The sequence below is a fragment of the Orbicella faveolata genome, unplaced genomic scaffold, assembly GCF_042242905.1.
Source record: "Orbicella faveolata isolate gen_17 unplaced genomic scaffold, um_ofav_v1 contig_13, whole genome shotgun sequence".
Lineage (NCBI taxonomy): Eukaryota > Metazoa > Cnidaria > Anthozoa > Scleractinia > Merulinidae > Orbicella > Orbicella faveolata.
Genome location: NW_028301540.1, coordinates 1734590 through 1757985, shown reverse-complemented (window position 1 = coordinate 1757985; position 23396 = coordinate 1734590). Strand labels below are relative to the sequence as shown.

At 38.1% G+C, this 23396-nt stretch overlaps 2 protein-coding genes across 3 annotated transcripts; both read left to right on the top strand.

Moving 5' to 3' along the window:
* The first annotated feature begins 604 nt into the window (after positions 1 to 604).
* LOC149114588 (coiled-coil domain-containing protein 89-like) lies at positions 605 to 11001 on the top strand. Of its 2 annotated transcripts, none has more exons than XM_089284010.1 (7): positions 605 to 978; positions 7110 to 7597; positions 8445 to 8542; positions 8942 to 9078; positions 9425 to 9507; positions 9880 to 9973; positions 10613 to 11001. In XM_089284010.1, exons 1-7 carry the CDS (start codon positions 910 to 912, stop codon positions 10697 to 10699), a joined length of 1056 nt encoding a protein of 351 aa, XP_089140136.1. In that variant the 5' UTR covers positions 605 to 909; the 3' UTR covers positions 10700 to 11001. The 2 variants fall into 2 exon arrangements, with proteins under 2 accessions (XP_089140136.1, XP_089140137.1); XM_089284011.1 differs by lacking the exon at positions 605 to 978 and adding an exon at positions 2283 to 2302.
* Positions 11002 to 11794: 793 nt separating this feature from the next.
* LOC110047812 (actin-related protein 2/3 complex subunit 2-like) lies at positions 11795 to 22343 on the top strand. The gene is made up of 12 exons (XM_020753555.2): positions 11795 to 11959; positions 12063 to 12097; positions 12489 to 12547; positions 14301 to 14354; positions 15448 to 15493; positions 16142 to 16201; positions 17921 to 18056; positions 18509 to 18602; positions 19645 to 19771; positions 20593 to 20693; positions 21306 to 21406; positions 22073 to 22343. The coding sequence occupies exons 1-12, from the start codon at positions 11898 to 11900 to the stop codon at positions 22095 to 22097; spliced, it is 900 nt and encodes a 299-aa protein (XP_020609214.2). The 5' UTR covers positions 11795 to 11897; the 3' UTR covers positions 22098 to 22343.
* The last annotated feature ends 1053 nt before the right edge of the window (positions 22344 to 23396 follow it).

Here is a 23396-nt window from a genome sequence, read left to right as displayed (position 1 = left end):
GCGGCACCATACAGTAAGCGACAGCCTTTGTGATTTTGATTTAGAGATTTTTGATATCACGGCACTCATTTGCAGTTATTTACATATTTCAACTGAAAGTTGTTTTAAGTCAGTCTCAATTTAATAGTTGTTCATTAGGGAGGAAGATTTGTCTTCGGAGAATGAATGTAATTGATGCTGAAAAAATATTTCAACATGAAGATCATCTGGTTGACATCAAATTCCTCATTAATTCCAAATTCTTGTAAACTAGCTGCCCGTGTCTTGTCACTGCCGCTAAGCACACTCAAACAAAAGAGTAAAGACGTACAAAGACACAGTGGTCTGGACTATACTGTAGAGAATAATTACACAAAATTACATTACAGGTCAGCGCTGGTTTGCTTGCCGAAAATATCTATAGACCCTCATAGATCTCAATAAAGGAAATTTAAATCAGAAATAAAATTTTGACCGGAAGTGGACCACATACATGTGTGTTTTGCATCAACTGGGCTCTTGAAGGTCACGTGCCTGATGATAATAATAATTTTATCCTTGCTTTTCTCGTTCCAAGGCCTCATCGGCTGATCTGAGATGGACAGGCAGCGTGGAAACGAGAATGTCATAAATTAGCGACACAAATATTTTGACCTTCGTTGCCAAACAATGTTTACGAGAGTTTGCAGACTTTGCACCAGAAGTCAAAGCTAACATCAGAGCTTTAAAATGTGCTTTGGAATAGATCCTTGCAACTGAATTGCCCAGAACTTCAAGAAGTTAGATTCGCTCTCGTGTTGGAAAGAAGACTGACTTTCAACAGCATTTTACAGTGACTCTTGCTTAGAGCCGCAAAATGGCGCATGTCCTGTGTTTCGGTGAAGACTTTTGAACGGCAACGGATATATAACTGCGTTGGTTTTTCTTCAAATGGCTTCAAGTAGTGGATCAGGAGGAAGATCTCCCAGAAAACTGAGAGAAGTAGTCAATTCTAGCAAGGTAGGAAATGTTTAGCCATAGGTTACAGGTGAACCTAACTTCTGGCCGGCTTAAGTGAGTAAAACTCTGCTTGCAGCCTGGCAAATAACATGGAAGCTTTCTGACAATTATTTTCACCACTTCCCATGAAATCAAGTTATTTTATCTTTCATTGTTTTCACCAAAGATGAAATTTTATTGTGCTAAAGAAAAATAGGGACTAAATAATATATAAAGAGCGATTATGTCTACTGTTTGTCAGTTAACATTTTAACTAGCTTTAACTCATAGTGCGCTCGAGGAAGCGGAGTTTTGATCGGTTTAGCATGGCAGCAGCCATGGTATAAGGAGAGTCGAAGGACTCTTGTTTCTGGTCCTTCTGGCTCTAATTCCCACCGCGGAAAAGACGTAGGTAAAGTTGAGAACATTCTCCAGAAGTTAATTCTACAATGTCAAGAATTAGCTAGTACTGACTGACTGACTGACTGACTGACTGATTGATTGTATTGCATAGCAGTTTAAATTTGTTAAATTTATTGATAAATTAACTCCTGAACATTTTATTGAACAAGCATGTAGAACTCAGACCTATAAAAAAATTTGCATCAGCAATTCAAAGATAATTCCACCTGAAGGCTGTTTTTGTAAAAAAAATATTATATATTTTTTTATTATTTTAAATTTAGGCACACAGTACATACTTGCAAAATATTTGTATGGCCTCTCTTTATAGCAGCACTTTACAGACAGAAAATCAAATGTGATGCCATTGACTATACCAGGTTACTCACAATCCAGCCTTTCTGTATTAACCCTTTACCCCCCTAAGAGTGCAAATTGGCACACAAGGTCATAACTTTGTGAATATTTGATAGATTTCTATGAATTTTTGCCATGAAAATTGTCTTGTGAAGATCTGCTCATTGAAGTCATAAAATTTTGACCCCCTCCCATCCAAGACATGGTTGACCACCCCTAGAAGTTTTTAGTTCCTTTTTTGGGATGCAAATGGAATGCAAGGCTTGTTTCATATCAAGCTATGTACTAAGAGCTGCTAAATAAGCAGCTGCTATAGTTTAGGGGTATACCTAATATAGTAGAACATTGATACATTTTTGAAGTCGTTCATTTTCCCATTTTAAAGCAATTTCTCACAAAATGTCTACCTCCTTCATAGCTGCTGATGTTAATTCTTAAATAAGCTGATTAGTGGCTTTCAAATGGCATATTGTACACAGGCAGAGTGTCTTTATTTGCCAATTTGGGAAAAACTGCCGTTCACCTTAGGGGGTAAAGGGTTAAGCAGCCATATCGTGGCTCCTGTACAGGATTTCAAAGTACCTGAGTATGATATTACTTCCTATTTTGGTGTGTCATATTCAAACATGTATTACTTCGTTTATACATTACAGTGATCATGTATACGACATAAAATTGATATATCCACATAAATTGTCACAGCAGTGTTGGAAATTAGTGCTTGCCCAGTCGCCAATCTGAGTGTGAAAAGTGTTGGGCAAATGCAAATCATCGATCACTCGCCCGTTTGGCGAGTACAATTTTCCTGTCATTTTCCTAAGCTTAAATATTGATAACACTCCTTTTTATTTGCTATTTTGGTGAGAATATCTCTTAAGGAAAACTTACCACTGCATGGATCTTTCAAGATGTCCACAATAATAATTAGCCAGAAGAGACAATGTTTGCCAATAATACAAAACATAGTGTTTCATAAATACAGCTTCAGCCGGTGATAATTTACATGACTGTTACATGTCTTGAGATAAAGGGACAATGCTGGTCTCTAGTTGAGTCCACAGTAATTAGGGCATTAATTTGCATGTTAGGAAATGAATTTCATGAAGATTCATCTTGAAATAGAAACTGATTTTGAAAATTGAAATAAAAAACGTCAGTCTTGCACGTGCCATCAAGTTGTTTACTCCAATGGCTCGATGCTACAGTGTGTATATATATATATGTGTGAATTTGGTAACGCCAGCTGTTTGTTTAGCTGTTTTTCATTTAAAACTACGGAAATGTGGAAAAATTTCCAAGGAGTGTAATAAGTTGATAAAAAAAATGAGGATAAAACCGTAAAATCGGTCTGAGATCTAAGGAGGCATCTCGTAAATAGACCAGAACAAGAAAGCCCAACACGAAGTGGCAAGCTGTGATTACGAGATACCAAAACATAGGCATGCAAGGTGTGCAAGAGTTATTTTTTTGTGAACTATAAGTCTCGAAGATAGGAGCATTCATGGAACTGTTTACAGTAATGATTTGGTTGGTTTGACAAGTTTTTTTGGTTGCGATGTACAGCAAGAAAGAAACTGGGAGTTTATGATGTACATACGATGTTACATCGGTAATGGTAAGATAACTAAATAGTAAGCCATAAAATGTTTGACTGAACAAACTACAGTAACCTGACACGTCTCCAGATTAATGTAGATACCATCTTATTTTCTAACAGGTAATTTTATTCGTTCTTTGATACAACCCACACTGTGATTGGTCTGACACGCGCACATGCATAACTCCCTCACTCACCGATTATGTAGCCCTTCCCCGGGGGGAGGGGGGGGACTCCCTTATATGGGCTATATAGGTCTGTGCGGCCCCGAAGGGTATGGTTTTTCAGCCGTTTAGGGTATCGATTTGAGCTGATTTTGGCCATTTTGGTCATAAACAGGGTACGGTTTTTGCACTCTAGCCTTGATATGGGTATGCTTTAAGAAGAAGCCACTTTTTCTTCATTATCAAAAGAAAATCAACAAAAGCCCTTCACAAATTTATATGTTTACGGTAATTTAACATTGGTTTGAACTAGGGAGCTAATTATAACGTAGGTCTGAAACAGGGTTTTGATTTGAGGGTCAGGTCGTAAATAGGGTTTCGAATTTTTGGTCAGGTCATAAATAGGGTAAGGAATATCGCAGATTTTGGTCATAAATAGGGTAAGGGTTTTGGGAAGCGGGCCGCACACCCCCAACCAATTTTTCTGGGAGTACCCCCTCGGGAGCCCTTCCAGCCCCCAAGAGGAATTTTTGCTCAAAAATACTCAAGTTAAGAGAACTTTTTGCATTTTATACGAGTAGTAAGTTTACCCTTTTTACACAACACAACACTACTTCACCGAAAATTTTAAGAAAGAGAAAAAAACCTCTCTGACACGTTGAAAGTCTAATTTAATTAAATTGTATTTTAACTTGGTGCCACACAGTCTTCAAAGAACATTTGAACAGTTTTCATACTTTTTACCTTTAAAAATATCGGACTGAAAAGAATGTCATAAAATGCCCATCAAATAAAAATATTAAACTGCTACTGCAGAGACGTAAATATTCTCTAGAAAGGAAAGCTTCTTTTTTGTTTAATATCCTGGGAACAATAGCTGATAACTTGTAAGCTCTAATTGAATTTACTCCCATATGAAAAACAAAAGTGTCGAGTTACCATTTGTAACTAAAAATAGCAAACATCTCGTGGGAACAAGTGGCGACGATTCGTCAGCTCTAATTGAATTTACTACCTTGTGAAAAACAAGTGTCAAATTACCCATTGTAACTAAAAAAATAAAAATATCTCGTTATATTTGCATGCAATAAGAACAAAACAATCGCTACCTACACTTACTATTGTAAACGTTAGAACTGCTTCAAATCTAAATAGTCTCGTCTCCTCTAAAACATGTCCTAAGAACTAGAACCGACGATTCGTGACCTCTAATTGAATTAACTCCTTGTGAAAAACATAAGTATCAAGTTACCCTTTGTAATTAAAAATAAAAATATCTCGTGCCATTTGCCTACTACTCATGAACTGCTTCAATACTCAAGACTCATCTCGTTCATAACTAGCCACCATTACACTGAAAATTATGCACTCTAAAACAACCCAATGTATGTACGTAACTGTCACACCCCCTCCAAACCGCACTAAAAATCACAAACCGGCAACATACACGTCACTCTTTATTTTTCAATTACCAAAGTCCTTGTGTTTAGACATACCTTGTGTTTCTCACGTACCATTTACCTTTACAACAAGAAATTTGATTGGCTGTTCATAGTAGATCCAATCTGATTGGTGTGACATACATACATCTCTCACTCACTCACTCACTCACCCATTGACCCATCCATAACATACCTGACGCGCCAACTAAGAGGTATTTTTTTTACAAAAAAAAAACTCAAAAATTGTATGGTTTGTGAATCATTCTGGAGATTTTCCTGGGGGAGGGGGCGTGTTTCTGGGCGAGAGAAAAATTACACTGGATGAGTAGATTTTGAAATTCACTTGTCTGAATGGCAAGTGCTGTCAAAATTTCCAACACTGTACTGTTAAGGTGGATGTATGATGACAAGCTGTTTTCTCTGCTAATGAATGGGTGTTTTTAAAATTGTTTTCTATTAAAGCTACCTGCGGTAGCTGAAGGAATTTTAAGGGCTCTCACCTATTCATTAACACTTTGCGATGTCTTTGTCACCTGCGTAGCATTAATTCCGCTAACCATGGCTGAGGTCCTATTAGTCGTGGTAATCACGATACATATAAATTCTCTCGGAATTGCATGTTTTGAACATTTAGGCAAATGCAACTTACAGAATTTTAAATATCATTATAAGCAATTTAATCCTTAAATCCCTATTCGTCAGGATAAGGCCAAATCAGGATGGTGGGCTGCCAAGAAAAATATTTGTAACTTGCTCTTCAACAACAATCATTATTTGTCCTCTCTCTTGCCTTATACCAGTAACTGATTATAGAAAATAAAGATAGTACAATTTAGAGCACTAGCTGGCTGGAATAACCATAGGGGCTAGCTGAGCCAGGCAGCCAGCTGACATGAGCATCTTCAGGGTCGGGTTGTTCAAAAGCTGGTTAAGGATACCAAAGTAACTTACAGTTTTTCTTGTATATTTTGTTTTCAGTTGTGTAGGTTGACATAACTTGAGCTGAAATCTGAAGGGCAAACAATACACCAAAAAAATACAAAACTGAAATCAAAATTCTTACTAATGCTGGATTAGTCTAATTGGTCATTGAACAAAGCAGCCCAGGCAAGCTATAACTAGGCGTGACAGTCATTTTCTCTAGGCTGAAAACACACTTAGTCTAGTAGTAGTCTCGCACGGGTCCAAGCATGATCTAGGCTGCATGAGCAACAGGGAATCAGCAATTAAATAGCTTGCTGAGTGCATGGACCCCAACATCCACCTACAAGATGCCCAGATCCTCGAACGTAGTGTTTAAACAACTGCCACAAGAGGCTTTTCTTAGAGCCTCGGCACCTAACTTTGGACAGCGCCGCTATCAACGGGAGGAAACTGCGCCCTTGTGCTTACTTGCTGTTGATTTAAAAACCAAGCAATAACAAACTTTTACAACTCTGGTGAATGTGGACAGAGGCCACCAAAAATTCATTAAAGAAAAAATCATAGATCAGATTACAAAGAAAGTTTAAGAGCATGGTAAATCAGTTAAAAAGTAAAATTATTACAATAGCTTTATCACTTACAACACTTTCATTGTTTGAATTTTCTAAAATTTTCTACCCCACATTTTTACTTTCCCGATGGGCAAATGAATGATAGAATCCATTAGGTCAACTCTAGAATCTGCTAGTTCTGGCCTACATGTGCTGGACACAACTTTCCTTGCACACTGCGATATCATAAGCCCACCAAACAAGAATAAGTCTTAGAGGCTTAAATTATATCAGTCAAGAATATTCAATTTTATAGTACTTTCCACCAGCAGTAAAGAAACAAAGTGAATGTAGCTGACCCTTATAGCACAGCAGAATGTGATGGGGGACTTACATGCAGTACATTTGCTACTACAATACTTAGCAAGCCCTACTCAAACCAGTAGGCACATAGAAAGTCGTAGTCTTTGCAGAATTTGTCCCTGTGTTGACTACATTGTGCATGCTCCCTTTGAAGTTTTTTTTTTGTCGTTGTTATTTTTAGAGACACCTGACACTTGACCAGAGCCAGAACTACCAGCCAGAGCATAAACCCATAGTCTCTTGAAACTGACAGTTGCCCTTTAGTTTGAAACAGATTTGAAGATGTTTAATTAGGATGTGCTACAGTTGTTAATTGAAATGCCTTTAATGTAATACCACTCTTCATTTTCAGTTTGACAATGTGGATTTTCCAGAGGAAATGAAAGCAAATTTGGAAAAACTAAGGGCTTTGTCAAAAGATGATTTATCAGAAAATGAACTGCTCCGCTCACGCATAGATCAACAGTGTGAGCTCATATGCATTCTGAAACAGAGGGCAGATGAATCTCTGAAAAAATCCACATCTTTGGAAGAAGAAACCAGTGAACTTAAAAAACATAGGGATGAAATACTGACTGCCTTGCACAATGAAACAAGAAAATACACTGTTCTGGAAAAGAGATTCTTTGTGCTTAATCAGAACCATGAGGAACTGATCAAAATTAAAGACGAATATAAAACAGAGAATGAAAAGCTACGGATTGAAAACAATTGTCTCAGAAAGGAAAATGAAGGACTTTTTGGTAACCTTGTGCAAGAGCGAGATTCACAAATTCAGCAACTTAGAGATGAGGTGAGAAGTCTCCAAGAGAAATGCCAAGCAGCCAAAGCAAAGGAGAGGTGATGCTTTAGCAATCAGTTTTACACTACTGTTTTTTGAAACATGCTGTTGAACCCCACCGTTTTGAACTCGCAGGGGAAACGAAAAATAGTTCGAAATAGTGAGAGTTTGAAATAGCTGATAGTAAATGACCGAAGGGAAAATCCAAGGGAAATGGTTTTGACTTTGAAGTAATGGGGAATTCGAAATAACTGAGTTTGAATTAGTGGGGTCCAACTGTATATAGTCACAGTCACATGTAATTGTTAAATTCCTACATGTAAATTTACACCAGTTGACTAAATTAGTTTGAAGCCATGCACTGGCTAACACAGTGGACTCGGAGCTGAGCAGTCTAACTTTCAAAGCTGACCTAAACTGTGGTCATACTTTTAATTCTTGAACAAAGCTATATTTACTCTCGCAGCACTTCTCTCCAGCCGCGGTAAAAGTGCACTGCACTACCAAGTACACTCACTGTAATTGTGGAGGGGATTAGTTAGTGCAGTGATGCAGTGAGCACAGGCAGGAGCTTTTCTAGTGCTCCTAGTTTCTTCATGCTGCTGAAACAGAGATTTTCAGAACAATGGGAATCTTTGCATACTTTACCTTCCATGTATTTGGCATACTACACAATTAAACAAAGTCTAATAACCAAAAGATTGTTGACTTGTATGAAGGATGCCGGGATACTCCAGGCACTTCCTTAATAAAGTTTGTGAAAAGTCTTCAACAGAACACGGTCACCACTCTTTATGCTACATGTTGACTATTTGTTTGAGCTTTAATTTAAAATTGTTGGTGCTGTTGATCAATATTAATGTGCAGAGTGTCTTCACTGAAAAAAAAAAAGTGTTTGGTCCTTAGGATAGCATTGGAAAATCTGTCATCTTTGGAGAAGAAGCATAATGAACAAGCTGAGAAACTACAAAAAGAAATTACAACATTACAAAAAGAGGCGGAAGGTTTGTAATCAATGGATGTTTTCTAAGCTAGTTTACGGCTCTTTAACAACAAGTGCCCCTTTTCCCCATTGCATTTAGGAGGAGCCAGTGTGGCTGAGTGGTGAGTATGGCTGAGAGGTTAGGATGCTGCACTTGAAATCCAGAAGTTGCAAGGTTAAGTCTGATCCTGACCACTTGCTGGAGTTATTTGCCAGTAGACCCAAGTTCAACTCCTTAGCCAATTGATTTGTTCTAATACCAGCTGGCGTTTCTAACCCTGTTATGTTAAAACTGAATTACTCATTTCTGAAATTTATGTGTCATTGCTCTACCCTACCAGCCTTTGTGCTAGAAACACTAACCAAGTGCAAATAAAAGACATTATTTATCTTTATTTGTTTTGTTTTTAAATTTCTTTAGAACAGCACAGGAAATCAGAAGAAAAATTTAAAATATCCACTTCTGAGAAAGACGAAAGCCAAGTGAAAGTGTTGGCAATGACAAAAGAGAGAGACGAGTTTGCAAAACTAGCTTTGAAGAGAGGAAAAGCTTTAGAAGTGAGTCAATTGCTTGTGGTCGGTTTAAACATTGAACTTGAGATCAAAATTTAATGTCTCTGATCTGATCCGGGACCCGGAACCTGGCCATGATCCTTGCAACTTTGAGATGATAACCAAAGCACAGATAAACACAGAACTCTTTCGTTAAACTTTAATTTCTTCTCTTTTTTTGGGGGGGGGGGGGGGGCTTTCGAGCACTCCTGTCACATTTGAGACCACCATGCACAAATTGTTTGAGCAGCCTTTTTAAATGGCGAGGGGATTGCAACAACAACAATGACTAGTATGTACTTTCTATGACGTCTTCCCTTCTTGGCTTCTCATTGGATATTCACTTCTCTAGGAGAAACAGAGAGAAATGAAGGAACTTTGTCTGAAACTCGAAGAGACTGAACGATCACTTAAAGAGACAGAAGACAAGTTTGTGTAAGTTTAACAAAAATGTTACTTGTTACATTTGTACTTACAGTTATTATGATGACATTGATGAGGATACATGTGGTGCAATTTGGTCAAATCAAAAGAGCAGCAGAAATCAAGCCTAAGCTAACTGACAACATGACAGTTGCAGGAAAAGATGACAAAACACACTGACTTTACGTTAATTAATTCTTACATCAAAAGGAAAACTAGATTATTGTAATGGTACAAATGTGTCTTTACTCAATAAACGTGTAAAGGTTAAGGTGTATAAGAAAATAAAACTGAACTCTCACTGAGCAGCCACCTTCCTTGAAAGAAGTCATTAAGACAGGGAAATTGAAGGGGTTGGAATTTTTTTTTAATTCTTCATCACAGGTCCGAGTTACGAACGATGTCAGTAAATGCAGAGGTTGTAAGACTCAAGAAGCAGCTGGAGGATGCAGAGAGGAGGCAACGAGAGAGTGCAAAGGTGTGTTATTTTAACTGACCTTTGATGACAGTTCTCGGCAGCGTACTAGTTTCACCTCAGTGGTATGTTTTGGGGGTTTACCAGCCTGCTGCTTGGTTGGTCTTTGTCTAGGCTTCTTGAAAATATCCGTTCTTCAACCTCAACCTCAGGCATGTGTGAAAAATATTTTTCGAAAGGCAGCAAAGTCCTTTTCAACTATTTCAATTTGTTTAAAGCTATCCACTGTATTTCAGATGGAGACCCTTGTAGAACGAGACATATTTAAACTGCTTTGTCGACGCTATTTTGTTACTGTGTGAGCTATATTTCAGCTATACATAGCTCAAGACTCAAATCACCATATTACTCCCCACACTACATAGTCAAGTGTAAGCAAAGGTTATGTTCAAACTTTGCCAAACCTATTAGAAAAAATAACAGTGATTAAATACCAATATATATTTTAACGCCATTTGATTTCTGCACACAATTTTAAAATAGCTATTTATTTTATATGCAATAAATAGCCTTGGGTGTGGTTCTGATATATATTGTTAATACACGCAATTTACGTATCGTAGTGATGGAAGACACCTCACTAAGATTAGGAGGTCATTTCAGAGCTTGTACGATACAGAATAACACTTGTTTATTTCACAGGAGTATGATGCATACAAGCGACATATGTCGACGCTGCTGGGCAAGGAAAAGGAACTGAACACCAAGTTAAGGGTTCTGATTGGATGAGACCAGCAGCGTTATGATTCACAGTGCCGCATGTCAGGTGCAGCGTGTGCAGCTCTGATCAACCAGTGTGTAACTGCGTACATGTGTATGCGTCAGGCCAGCCGAGATAATAATAACAAAAACACGCAAACCAAACGATACAGGGGATCTATCGGTCTCGCCAAAAAGAAAAAAGAATTCGTGGTACTATAACTATTTCTGTCATTAACACGGAGACTTTTGCACTTTCGTTTGATGGAATAAGTGATAATAGAAAAAACTAATAAGTGATTTTTATTAAATATTGCTGTCTTCAAAAATAATGTTTCCATTTACGCTTGGATTGATGCGTATTTTATTTGTGAGACCAAAGGTGTAATTAAAGAAATGTTAAAAAAAGACTTTTTTTCTGTCGTAATTCTTCTTATTTTCTATGCCGTTCTATTTTTTGTTTCTTTGTTTGTAACTCTTAAATTCTTTGCATAAATTATTTTGATAAGTTAAAATTTCGTGAAATTGACATATTTTTCAGTACAAAGGAAGGGGGCATTTCTCTGCAGCATGTGTTTGTTCCCAGGGTCCTCCCAGGGACCCTGGGAACGGAGGTTGTCACGATACCTCCAGGCTCTCGCTATATAACTGCCTTGCCACTGAACTAACATCTCATCGAACGAACGGAAGACAATTCAATTCGTGCTACAGATCAAGAAAGGCTCCAGATTCCCAGAATGCGCGGGTGGATCCAGGTCTGCAAGAGATCGCTTTGTCACCGCTATGAAGCTTGGGAAAAGTACCCGTGGGAATTCACATATAAAAAGGACTGGGGTGCTTGTCAGAAATTTGGAAAAAAAACCCTAAAAGGAACCAGGATCCTGTTTTGTGGGCGTGGATGAAATCCACGACTATTGTGGTTTCCTTTTCTTTCTTCGCGTTGCTGAAAAAGTGTTTTTAGACCTTTCTACTGAGAAGTTGCGAGATTTAATTGGAGCAACTTGCCGCTAAATATAGTTGCGTCAGACGCTATCCATGGAAAAAGTCAGGCGAAAAATAAATGAAAAAATAAATAAATAAAAAATAACCTCCAGAACTGGGGTACACGGAAGCTGACCAACATCACGTGACTAGAAGGAGTTCCCGGCGGCCATCTTGGATCTCGTCAAATAACTTCAGTGTCTCGGAGGAAGCTTCGTGAAACTCGCTGTACTTTTCATTATCTAAGATGATTCTTTTAGAGATAAACAACAGAGTCATAGAAGAAACATTGAGAGCTAAGTTTACGGGGTAAGATTGCAGTTTATGCTTGATTTTGCGCATGTGTAGGCGATCTCGTAAGCTTAATTTTCGTATTTGAGCTTACGCTTAGCTTATCTTTTCCTTTACACAGAGGAAAGTTTGAGTCGGTGGATATAACAGTGGCAGGTTTGTTTTGTTTTGTGTATATTTTTTTAATATGATACTTTCTTTGTTCACTCCAAGTAACGCTGCTACTGAACATAGCCACAAGAAAATTACCACTGAGAACTGAAAGCTTAAAATAATTATTTTACAAAGGTTTGAAATCAGCTCCTACCTGGGCTTTCATCGTGGAAACTTTCATCGACCAATATTTATGGAGAAAGCAATGTCTTGCTCTGTTAATTACAGCTAAGGGTTTGATGTGAACATTACGAGTTATTTTGTTATAAGAACTCGCGTAGTTAATGATAAAGTTAAAGTTATGACAGTTATACAGAGTTATCCTTAGCCAAATATTCAGCGCAAACCCCGGATATTTTTCACATATTTAATCTGCTGGACGTTTCCTTCTCAGATTTTGATGGAGTTCAGTTCCATATCTCCAACCCTGATGGAGAAAAATCAAAATTGAGGGTAAGATATTTGAGGGTTTCTTTTATTACATATGAATCTTGCCGCACCTCTCCACTTGCTAGCAAGCAATACTGCTACAATGGGTAATTCCAGAAAATATCCATACCCTACCACGGGTGGTATGAACATTTTAACCCTCTCCCCCCTTGGCTTTGGAAATTCCAAAATGCTGTTTTTACTTCAACCCTCTGGAATTCCTTGTTTGACTCCCTATGAGTTCCAGCGAAAGAGATTTAATGCTTATGAGATGGTTTTGCTAATAATTTTCAGTCAGCTGTCTGCATTCGTGACTAAATGTTTGGCGACTGTTGGAGGAAGTTTTAAAGACTTCCTCCTCTTCAGTCACATTTTTGCATCTAGGTTTTGACTAATACAATTTCATTTTGTGTTTTGATTACTATGGAAATTTGGGGGCAAATCCTGCCTTCTTTACCTTTGATATTATGAATGATATTCATTCGGTGAGAGGCTATTGAAGTGGTTTCTTTATGAATATGTTACTGGTGCATATTTTTCATGGGCTCCCAAACAAACATGGCTGGTCATCAGTATCCTATACCTGACATGCATTTGCAAACGCTTAAACAGTTAATCTGGGAAAAAAGTTTATCAACTTTAAGGCCTCTTGAGCTTGATGTGTAACCCACTTTTTATCGGTTTTCTTGTGTCAAATGAAAGCAAACACATACCTGATCAATCGATGCCTGACTTGTATCCTGCTTTGCATGGTCATGAGCAGTGTCATCAGTTTGTTTGTGCTTTCACACTCTTGTCTGTCCCCTCTGGAAAACTCCCTATGCCTTCAAAATTTCAATTGTAAGTACTCTCCATGCCTTTGGATTTCCAGTTCAATGAACCCTCCTTGCTCATGGAATTCCAAAAAGGTGCCAATGGTATAGGCATGGATATTTTTGGAACTACCCAATGCTGACTTTATTAGATGAAACACTCTTCGACCTACTGAAACTGATGAAGCTAACAGAAACCTGCCACCTTTCACTACCCTACAGTGACTATGCATTACATTAAGGGTACTTCTGAGACTATCACATGGATCCTATAGCCCCTCAACATCCACCCACATTCTTAATTTTGTCAGTCGCATATTATAAATGAGTAATTGCATGAAAGCTGAAGTAATTAAAGATTTTCACCACTCGTGATATTTGAAAATTCTTTCAAATTGCAGTTGCCCTAGGCTTGTGCAATTTTAGGATAATTTTGAAATATCACTTGTAGTGTAAAATTCTTAAATATTGCACTTGCACTCATACGATTACCTACACTAATAAGCTTAAAGGGGCTAGGTCACGCAATTTTAGGCAATTTCAGCACTGATCAAATGGTCATAGAATTAGCTAAAATATCACAAAAGTGGTTAAAAACTATAGAAGATCTCAAACAAAACAAAGGAAAGCCAAGAAGGGACATGGATGGACAAAACTGGAGAAGAGTAAAATGGATTACATTTGGGTAAATTTGAAAAACGTCAACCCACCTTTTTTCAAATATATATCAGTTTATATCAAAATGTCATTTACACAGCTAGAAAATCATTCTCATTTGTTATGTGGCTGTGATTTTGCAAATGAAAGACTCTTGCTCTGCCAATTTGACGTTTAGAGCTCATTATTAACAAAATTAAACAAAATTGCCTAAAATAGTGTGACCTAGCCCCTTTAATGAAAAGCACAGAGGAATGACATCTATAACTTATTATTTGAGCTAGTTTTTATTTGCTCTCTCCTTGCAGCTAAGCATTTCCATGAAATTCTACTCTGATTTACAAAAGTATGGAGCTGATGAGGTAACTTTGAGACTATGTTATACTCGACATAATAGACCCCTTTCAGTTAATTCCCAAGCTGGAGGACAAAACAATAAGATTGTCTTGAATTTGAAAGGTTTGTTTCTCTCAGGGGAGAGAACAACCATTGTTTTGTCCTCCAGATTGGGAATTACTGAAATGGGAATTACTGAAATTGGGAATTCCTGAAATGGATCTATTTTACTCGTCTGATAAATCAAAAGTCATGCTCCTGCATGTGTTGATGTTATTCTGCATGTTCTTAAGCATGCCATACATACATATACATTGCATTTTCTATAACACTCGGAGCTCAAATTATATTTGGGAAAAAAGAGAACAAGGTGTGCTGGCATTGGAATTCACAAGTACATGCAGTCTCACAGTTTTAGTACACTTTAAAGTATAGCTGTCCAAAACTTTAAGGCTTATTTCTGGTGTGATAATGCTTTCAGAAACCACACAATGTATTCAAAGTTCATATCTTAATAATATTAAATAACAAATATGTTTCGGATGAAATGATATCCATCATCAGTTGAACAAGAATACCAATTGAAAATGAGCAATAAATAGTTTAACAATGTATGATGAAAATAAGAATAATTAAGGATTAAGGTGCAAAACAGAAAAAAATGTGAAAATATCACACTAAAATAACACAAGCTAAATTAGTATGAAACAGAGAAATTAAGAAGTTTAACTTGAGAATTTAAAGAAACTTCCTTGATTTTTAAATGGAATCTAGCAGAAGCTGAGTCAAGAATTATTTCTAGTACTCTTTAAAAACACAACTATTGTAGCATAAGCACTCGGCATATGAATCCTGCAAACAAGGATTTAATAATCACAGTTAATAAGTGTATTCCCTTTCAATCGATAGCATTTATTTTGTTTTGCTTTGTTTTTGTTTTTTTCTACTGAGCTGTAGAGAACCCTTATGAAAGTTGCTATGGGCATTGGTAGCAAAAAAAAATAATGCTTTGTTTAAGTGGTCATATTTACAGGGTGGCCGATCAAAAGTCATGATTCCACTACTAAATTATATAGCTAATAATTAAACCTACACACAAATCTCTGTGTCTTTTTGTAGTTGTTGCAAAGAGTGTATGGAAGCTTCATGACAACTACTGAAGAATGTGAGTACAATGTGTTATTCATATACTTAATTTATAGTTGTAAAATATATTTACATCACATGGTTTGCAGGGGCCTCATTATCGTTTTTGGTAGGAGGGCAACTGGTTTCCACAGGCAGGCAAAAGTTTTTGAAGTGAGCTTTTTTATAACAAAAACCTTTTCGCTAGACCTGTTACCACTGAGCATGCTTGATTTTCCCTTGATGCTACACTGGTGAAATTGCCTGTTGTTGATAGAATTCAATCACAACGTAACAAGTTTGTTATGGGTGTGGAGAACGAGGCTACAGGTAACTCAAAACCTGATGACAGCCCTGAGATGGTCAAACCAGGGGGGCAAAATCGTCCTCACAGCCTGTCAGTTTGCCCGATTCCCAGCCCTTAATGAAACCCCTGGGTTTGTATGTAATTGTCACATTGCGCTACTTACCACAAATAATTAAAATAACAGCTTCCTTTAGTAATTTCTCCATTTTGGTTTAATTAGCTGTTTGTAGATGTTAGGTGTAGCAAACCACTTGTCGCTCAAACATATGTACAACTCAGGCTTTCAAATGCTATCTAATACATCTGATGAATTTCCTTATTTTACAGTGTACATGGTGCAATAATCTTTAATATTACATGCACTCCTGTTTCATTTTACAGCGTATGACGTGTCCCTGTTAATTGACCTAGAGCAACTTCCTGCTGATGAACGTGGAAAAGGTGATGATTATTATATAAAAGTTAGTGGTGTAACAATTGGTAGCAAATTGATAGAAACAATATCCCACATGCGAGGATATCATTTTTATCCACATATGTGTGATATCATTTTTGATATCATTTTTGTCCCTTTAACTGCATTTAAATTTGTTGGTGTATGATACAAACATCTTTGGATCTTCTTCAGAAGTCTTCGGCAATCTTTGGTCATCTTCACATATCTTCAGAAAATGTTCTAATCAGAAATGTTCGTCTGGCCTTCACACAAATTTAGGGGAATCTTTGGAAATCTTCAGAAAGTGGTCAGAAATCTTTGGAAAATTGCCAAAAATGTTAATTATGTATAGTGAGAATTTTGTGAAGTAAAAAGAAAACTACATCCTTACTTGGGGATAAGAAATTCCTCTTCTTGTGTTGAAAAATATTTCACGAGTGAGCGCAGTGAACGGTGAAATATTTTTCAACATGCAAAGAGAAATTTTGTATCTTTGTACACCCATGTAATATCCTCTATATATAGTACTATGAGTTGCTTAAATAACATGGAATTAAGTATTAAGCTAAGTCTGATTTAGAGACATTACGTCTTTGCAATGACATCTGGTTTCCAATAACAATTAACATCTAATTTGTCATCTCTACAACATTGCACTCTTTATGGTGCATCACAACTAAAAGACAGTCAAATCTCCCATTTGCAGACACTCTTGGTATCAGAACAGGATGGATTCTCCTTGCAAATTGCTTTTCGCTTCCTTCTATGAAACAGGAGAATTCAATGTGAGATAAAGAGTCAGTTAGGTCTTTTTTTACGCACCCCTTCAATTAGTCTCCTCTGTAACCATTTTTGTGGATGTCACACAACGCAATGCTCCCTCTCCCCCGCTTCCTCCCCGTTGTGTGACATCGACTTACTTACGACTACTTTCCAATGGGCAAGGGATCAGGCAAGTCATCTACCAACTAAATCATTAAAAGAGCAGACTACGACTAGCTCAGGGAAAGCATTATTTGAGAGATACTTGTCCTAAGGGCAGAATTCAAATTTTTTTCGAGCACTGAACCCATGACTAGTATGTCGAATTCTGACGCCACAGTACACATGAATGATGTACTGCTTTTTGTCAATATTATTGTTATTTTATCAGGTATTTTGAATTGTGGCATCATGAGGGGTATATTTCTGAACAATAAACCCAGAAGGTGGTTGTAATTCATATTAACAAAGTTGTTGAGGTGTAACAGGTTTTTCAGTGAGAAATAACTGAGAATTTGTTTAAAACAAAGAAAGTGGCCCACAATAATGGGGTGGCTGCATTTTTTCTGGAGTAGCTTTAGGGAAGGGTTACCAGGGGTTTCATTAAGGGCCGGGCACTGAGCAAATTGACCAGCTGTGAGGACAATTTTGCCTAGCTGGTTTGACCATCTAGCAGAACGTTTCCTTACAAAGAAGTTCAGTTCTGATAGTTTTGCCCACCTGTGAAAACCAGTTGCCGTCCTGCTGAAAATGTTAACGAAACCCCTTGGTTACAATGGACATCAGCAGACAGGCAATGTAATGATAAGCCGAACAGAGACACATCAGAACTAACTATGTATGGGACCGATATAATCTGCCACTATGTGCAGTACATTTTTTTGTCATTATATACAACTCTTGCTTGTAGTGTGAATTGTTAGTAAATTTCTTGTTTCCTTATTTGTTTATGTTACTTACAGAGGAACTTATCCAGAAATTTGCCATGTTGAAAAGAAACTGCTTTGCTTCAGTGTTTGAGAAGTACTTTGACTATCAACAAGCAGGCTCTGGTGGGGAAACTCATGCTGTCATCAACTACAGAGAAGACGAGTCCATGTGAGTGGAACAATTCTTGTTCACATTTTTTCTTTGGCAATTGCATCCTAACAATTTACAGTTCAACTCAAATAGGCATTTACAAAGTTTTTTAACTTGGAATTACATTGTGCACTTAATAACAGTAGATTAATTTGCATGCATGTACAGTCCACACATAGGTTTCTTTTTCTGTTCAGTCTACTGCCAGGGCTTACAGGGGTTACTTACCTCTTGAAAGGGTCTTGGAAGGTTAAGAAGCATCTCTCACAAGGCCTCACATGACTAACTCAATATCCTTTGTGAGGGCAATAGCACCCAAAAGACAATCACAGCTGCTACACTATGACAAGAATTAGAATTTGAAGCTTACAAGAGCTGCTACACTTCTTGGTTTTGAGGTGCAATCCATTCCAAGGCATCAGCCACTTATGTCTTGAGATTTTATGTTTTATGTTTAACTCTCATTGCAGGTATGTTCAAGCAACAGATGACCGTGTAACCGTTGTCTTTAGCACTGTGTTCAGGGATGACGATGATGTTATCATTGGCAAAGTCTTCATGCAGGTTAATGGAATTTCTTTCTACCTTGCTTACCACTACATGTACTTCTGACATGTCCCACTAGTAATATGTCAGTTACTACATGGATTTTACTTGCAACATTCCAGAACTGAAGCCAGGGAAGTTTTTTAAAGTTGAAAGCTAACAGAGAAGTTTGAAGTCCCTTATAGGCTTTCATAGTTCATGACTTTAATTTTGCATGTACCCCTTTCATAATTTAAACCCATGCAGTCTGAAACTCAATATTTAGCTCTTATCAACCGAGCTGGAGGTCTGTATGGGAGAATCTTGACCGAGGTCGTGAGTACAGACCGAACGCAGTGAGGTCTGTACACACGACCGAGGTCAAGATTCTCCCATGCAGACCGACTTAGCTCGGTTGATAAGATTTTTATTATATGGCAAAGAAGAAAACTTTAATTTGTTTAATGTAACTGGTTTGCTGACATTTTGCTTGCGAACGGCGGTGAGCTTAACATAAACCTGCCAAAATTTGCTCGTCCTCTTTACTTTTTTTTTTTTGTCGTCAGGCTTTTTGGCACTTCCATAAATGATTGAGAAGAAAATAAAAGAAAATGGTGAACATTTTTGTATTTTAGTTTACTACTTTTTCAACGCAAAATGGAACCGCTCTAGATGCCGGTCTAGATGGGAAAATCTAGACCGCGGTCAATAGCGATTTCAGCCAATCAATTCATGAATTCGGTAGTTCCCAGTCCTTATGAGACACAGCCATATAATAATAATTAATTAACGAATAAATTAATTACCCAAACTGTTCTTGCACTTTGTGCATCCATATTTATAGGCTGTCAACTGGCTTTCTCTTAGGATATAGGGCAAAAATAAAATGGTGCGCAGTACAAGATGAGTGGAATGGCTGGGAAGGAAGAGCTCACAGCTCAGTTCCTCCTTGCCACATTGCACTCAGCTTGCTACACTCTTCCTGCAGCTATTTTTGTTGTCCAGTACCCCACACCAGTAAGTTTATGTCTATACATGTAGTATTTATCTTTCATTAATATTTCTGTGAACTTGTAATTAGGAATTCAAAGAGGGACGCCGTGCCAGTCAGACAGCACCACAAGTGCTATTTAGTCACAAGGAGCCGCCAAAAGAACTTCAAGGCACTGATGCTAAGACAGGCGACAACATAGGATACATCACCTTTGGTTAGTGCGTATATTGTACTATCCATTATTGCCAAATCTCAGGGATAATCCACAGTGAACTACTTAACCCACTGACTCCTGGAGCTTTTTGCCAAAATGCATTTTTTGGACATTTTGGACATTTTCAGTCTATATATCAGCCAAATTAGCTGCAATCTACTCAAAAAGGCATTAGCAGCATGACAGCAAACCTTTTTCTCTACTAGCATCGCATTTTAGACCATTTTTGCTGGGGCATGTGTAGAAATCAAAATTGCGAGATCGTTTTTGGATGAGAAAGTGACCTACATCTTTAGGCTTTTTTGTTCTTGTTGGTTTTTGTTTTCTTTTTTTGCCATTCCTTTTTCTCCTTTTCTTATCTTTTTGCTGCAGTGATTGATCTTCTTCTGGGCTTGCTCTTAGTTACAAAATTCGCGAGACGGCATTATTGAGATGGGAAATTCTTACCATGGAATAGCCAAGTGTAGTCCAAGGACATTTTGCTCAGAGTTTTTCTCTCAAATTTCTGAGCATTTTCGTGCATATTTCGGGCTCCACTGACCTGATCACTCTGATCTGGGTATCATTGGAAAGGTCTTTTCCTCCTGCAGAACTTGAGTATAGATGATGCCAATTTTGGTCAAAGGTGATGAGGTCAGAAATGGAACAAAGGCCAACACTCATCACAGCGGGTTACAGCCGGCACAGCCAGCACACGCGTCAATGGGTTATAAAGTTGATTATGACTGATATATATTTTTTTTACTTGTAGTATGGAATTTTACATTGTTTTACACCCAATCATAGTTTTGTTAATTCTGTGATGTAAATGTCCTTTGCAGTCCTTGAGCCAAGGCACACAAAAGCTGATGCACGTGACAGTACCATCAATCTTATCCATACCTTCAGGAATTACCTGCATTACCACATCAAATGTTCTAAGGTACTTCTTTCCTAGGTTTGTTTCTTTCCAAAAAGCTTCAAACCAAGAATATTCATGTTGTTCATGGGCTTGATGCAAACAAGTCAAAGTCAAATGCATTGATCATACAGTTATTAGAAACAGCATTGAACTTGATATACTAAGTAACTTTCATTTATTTTGTCTGCAAAGGAAAGGTTCTGAGTCCCCATCAGGATTTGAACCTGTAACGTCCTTATCCCAAACAACTGAGCCAAGGTGCAGGTAAAAGGTTAAGTCTGGATACAAACCAAGGGGTCCATCAGGCTGGAGCTTATTCTGTTTTCAGTAGCATGAAGTGACAAGGAATAGTACTCCCCCCTGGATGAGATGCTAGTCCATCTCAGGGCTACCCCCCCCTACCCCCTCAGCATTAAATTTGCTGGTACACATTTGTACACCTGGGTGGAGAGAGGCACTGTGAGAGTAAAGTGTCTTGGGCAAGAACACAACCCAATGTCTTCAGGCAGGGCTTGAACCCAGACCGCTTGATTCGGAGTAGAGTGCACTAACCATTGAGGCCACCATCCTCCACTGAGTTACAGGAGACTGGTTATAAGTTAGGGCTTGTAGCATTTTTCTTGGTGTTTTCAGGCCTACCTTCATTCCAGGATGCGAGCCAGAACAACAGAATTTATCAAAGTACTCAACAGAGCAAGACCAGAACCAAAGACAACAGAGAAGAAGACAATAACGTATGTGAATTGCGTACAATGTTCTTAACAAAATTCTTTACAAAAAGCTTAAACAAGAAGTATGTACAGCTTTTTTGCAACATGTCCATACATCGACAAAGGAGTGGGATTTTACAGTGGGTATCTGGTAGTGTGATGATTTTTGAAGTTAGTCCACATGCCATGTGGAAGACACATAACTTGTTTAGAGGTGTGGCCCAAGGTATTCCCAGCATTTCCAAAGATCACCTGATTTTATGGTTTCTGCCGAGTCAGCAACAAACCTTAACTATTATTGAAAATACTTTGTCTTGAACGGTTATTGTATTGCCTTTTAAAAATCTTTGGGTCTACAGTAAGTAGGTAAGTGTTTGGAAGGGACCCTGCCATAAAGGTGCCGCTTCTTGATTTCAAGAATACACAGAAAACTTCAAGTTCACTGTCATCAATTCAACCTTGAAAGACTGAACACACTGTAATGGTTAGACTCTCAAAACGTGAACATACGCAAGTTGCACAGTTTAAATAGATTACAGTCTGCATGCCATGAAACCAACTTTTACAGCTTCTATATGGAAGCCCATGTTGATCTCTTTGGCCAGTGGGGTTCTCTTTGCCATTCTTGTGCTAGTCTGTCGCAGGCTTTGGTATGTTGTTAATTCTTGTTATTGTCAAATCATTTTGCAGGGGCAAGACGTTTGTTCGCCAGTAAGAATCAGTACCATGTCGGTTTTACTCTCAGTCACTGGCTGAGTATTGTGGTCAACAGACTCTTTTTGGAGCCAGAGTCAATTTCAAGCCGATGAAAGGAAAAAACACCAAAGTTGAATTTTATATATTTTTTTGTATTGCATGCAATTTGTAAAGTCAAGGAAAAAAAAATTACCTGTTGTTAGTGCAATGATCTAAAGTCTTAAAATGTAAGTTGGTTTGTTTGAAATATATTCATTTAAATGTCGCTAAAGGTGTCTTTAATGCGGTATTTCCTTTATTATCACAAAGCTCTCACTGTTTTAAAAGCCTTGTGTGCCGCCGCCCGGTGTGGAGACTCCCATATAAAAAGAACAGGGGTGCTCGTCGGAAATTTCGAAGAGAACCTCTAAGAGGTACCAAGATCCTGTTTTGTGGGCGTGGCTTGAAATGTTTTTCACCCCCCAAGAGGTATCAATTTTGAAACAACACATTATCTCCTGTCATATTTTTTCGGCTCAATACCTTAAAAGGTACCGCAAAAGCTCCCGCTGAGGACCTTTTGAGGCTGATAACCCTAAGAGCTACCAAAACAGCTTTTTTAACCCCTTAAACGTACAACAAACACCCCGTTCTTTTTATATGGGAGACTACCGCGTTACCGCCGGCTCTCTTGAAGAGCAAGAGAGCTTTCTTACAATCTGCTTCTCTTCAATGCTCCCTTGTGTCCAATGCGCAATTTTCGAGAAGTCTGACTTGAGTGACTTGAGTTTGCATTCCCTTGTCACTCTCCAGAGGCTTTGAATTAAGGAGATATCGACTTGAATTTCAGTTGGTCAGTGCCATAAAGTTGTTATGTGGCGTTATTACTACGCAACCAAATCACTGTTTACTTGCAGTGTATACACCTTTATGCACGTGTTGCAGTTTTGGACAAGGCATGTACACAGCAAATTAAAGACCAGTTTAGCGGGCAAATGCAAATGAACACTCCAATGATAACTCAGACGAGGCAATATGTTCAGTCCTTTCTCAAATACCCAGAAATGAGTTGATAAATAACTGACGGTTGAACAGTACTGAGAAGTCACCCGTTACGACAATGTTACCTGTGATGGTATATAACCCCCCTCCCCCCCCCCCCCCCCGCCCGGAACAATCAGAATTAGCAAGAAATGACAGTTACTGTTTTCTCTTGATGAGAACATCTTGCGACCATCCGTTCCGCCGGTAAAGTACCTCAGATGGTGCTCGTCAATTTCCAAACAGTTTTAAACGAATCGCAATTTTGTTTTACTTTTTTTCCCTCTAGAAACCGCCT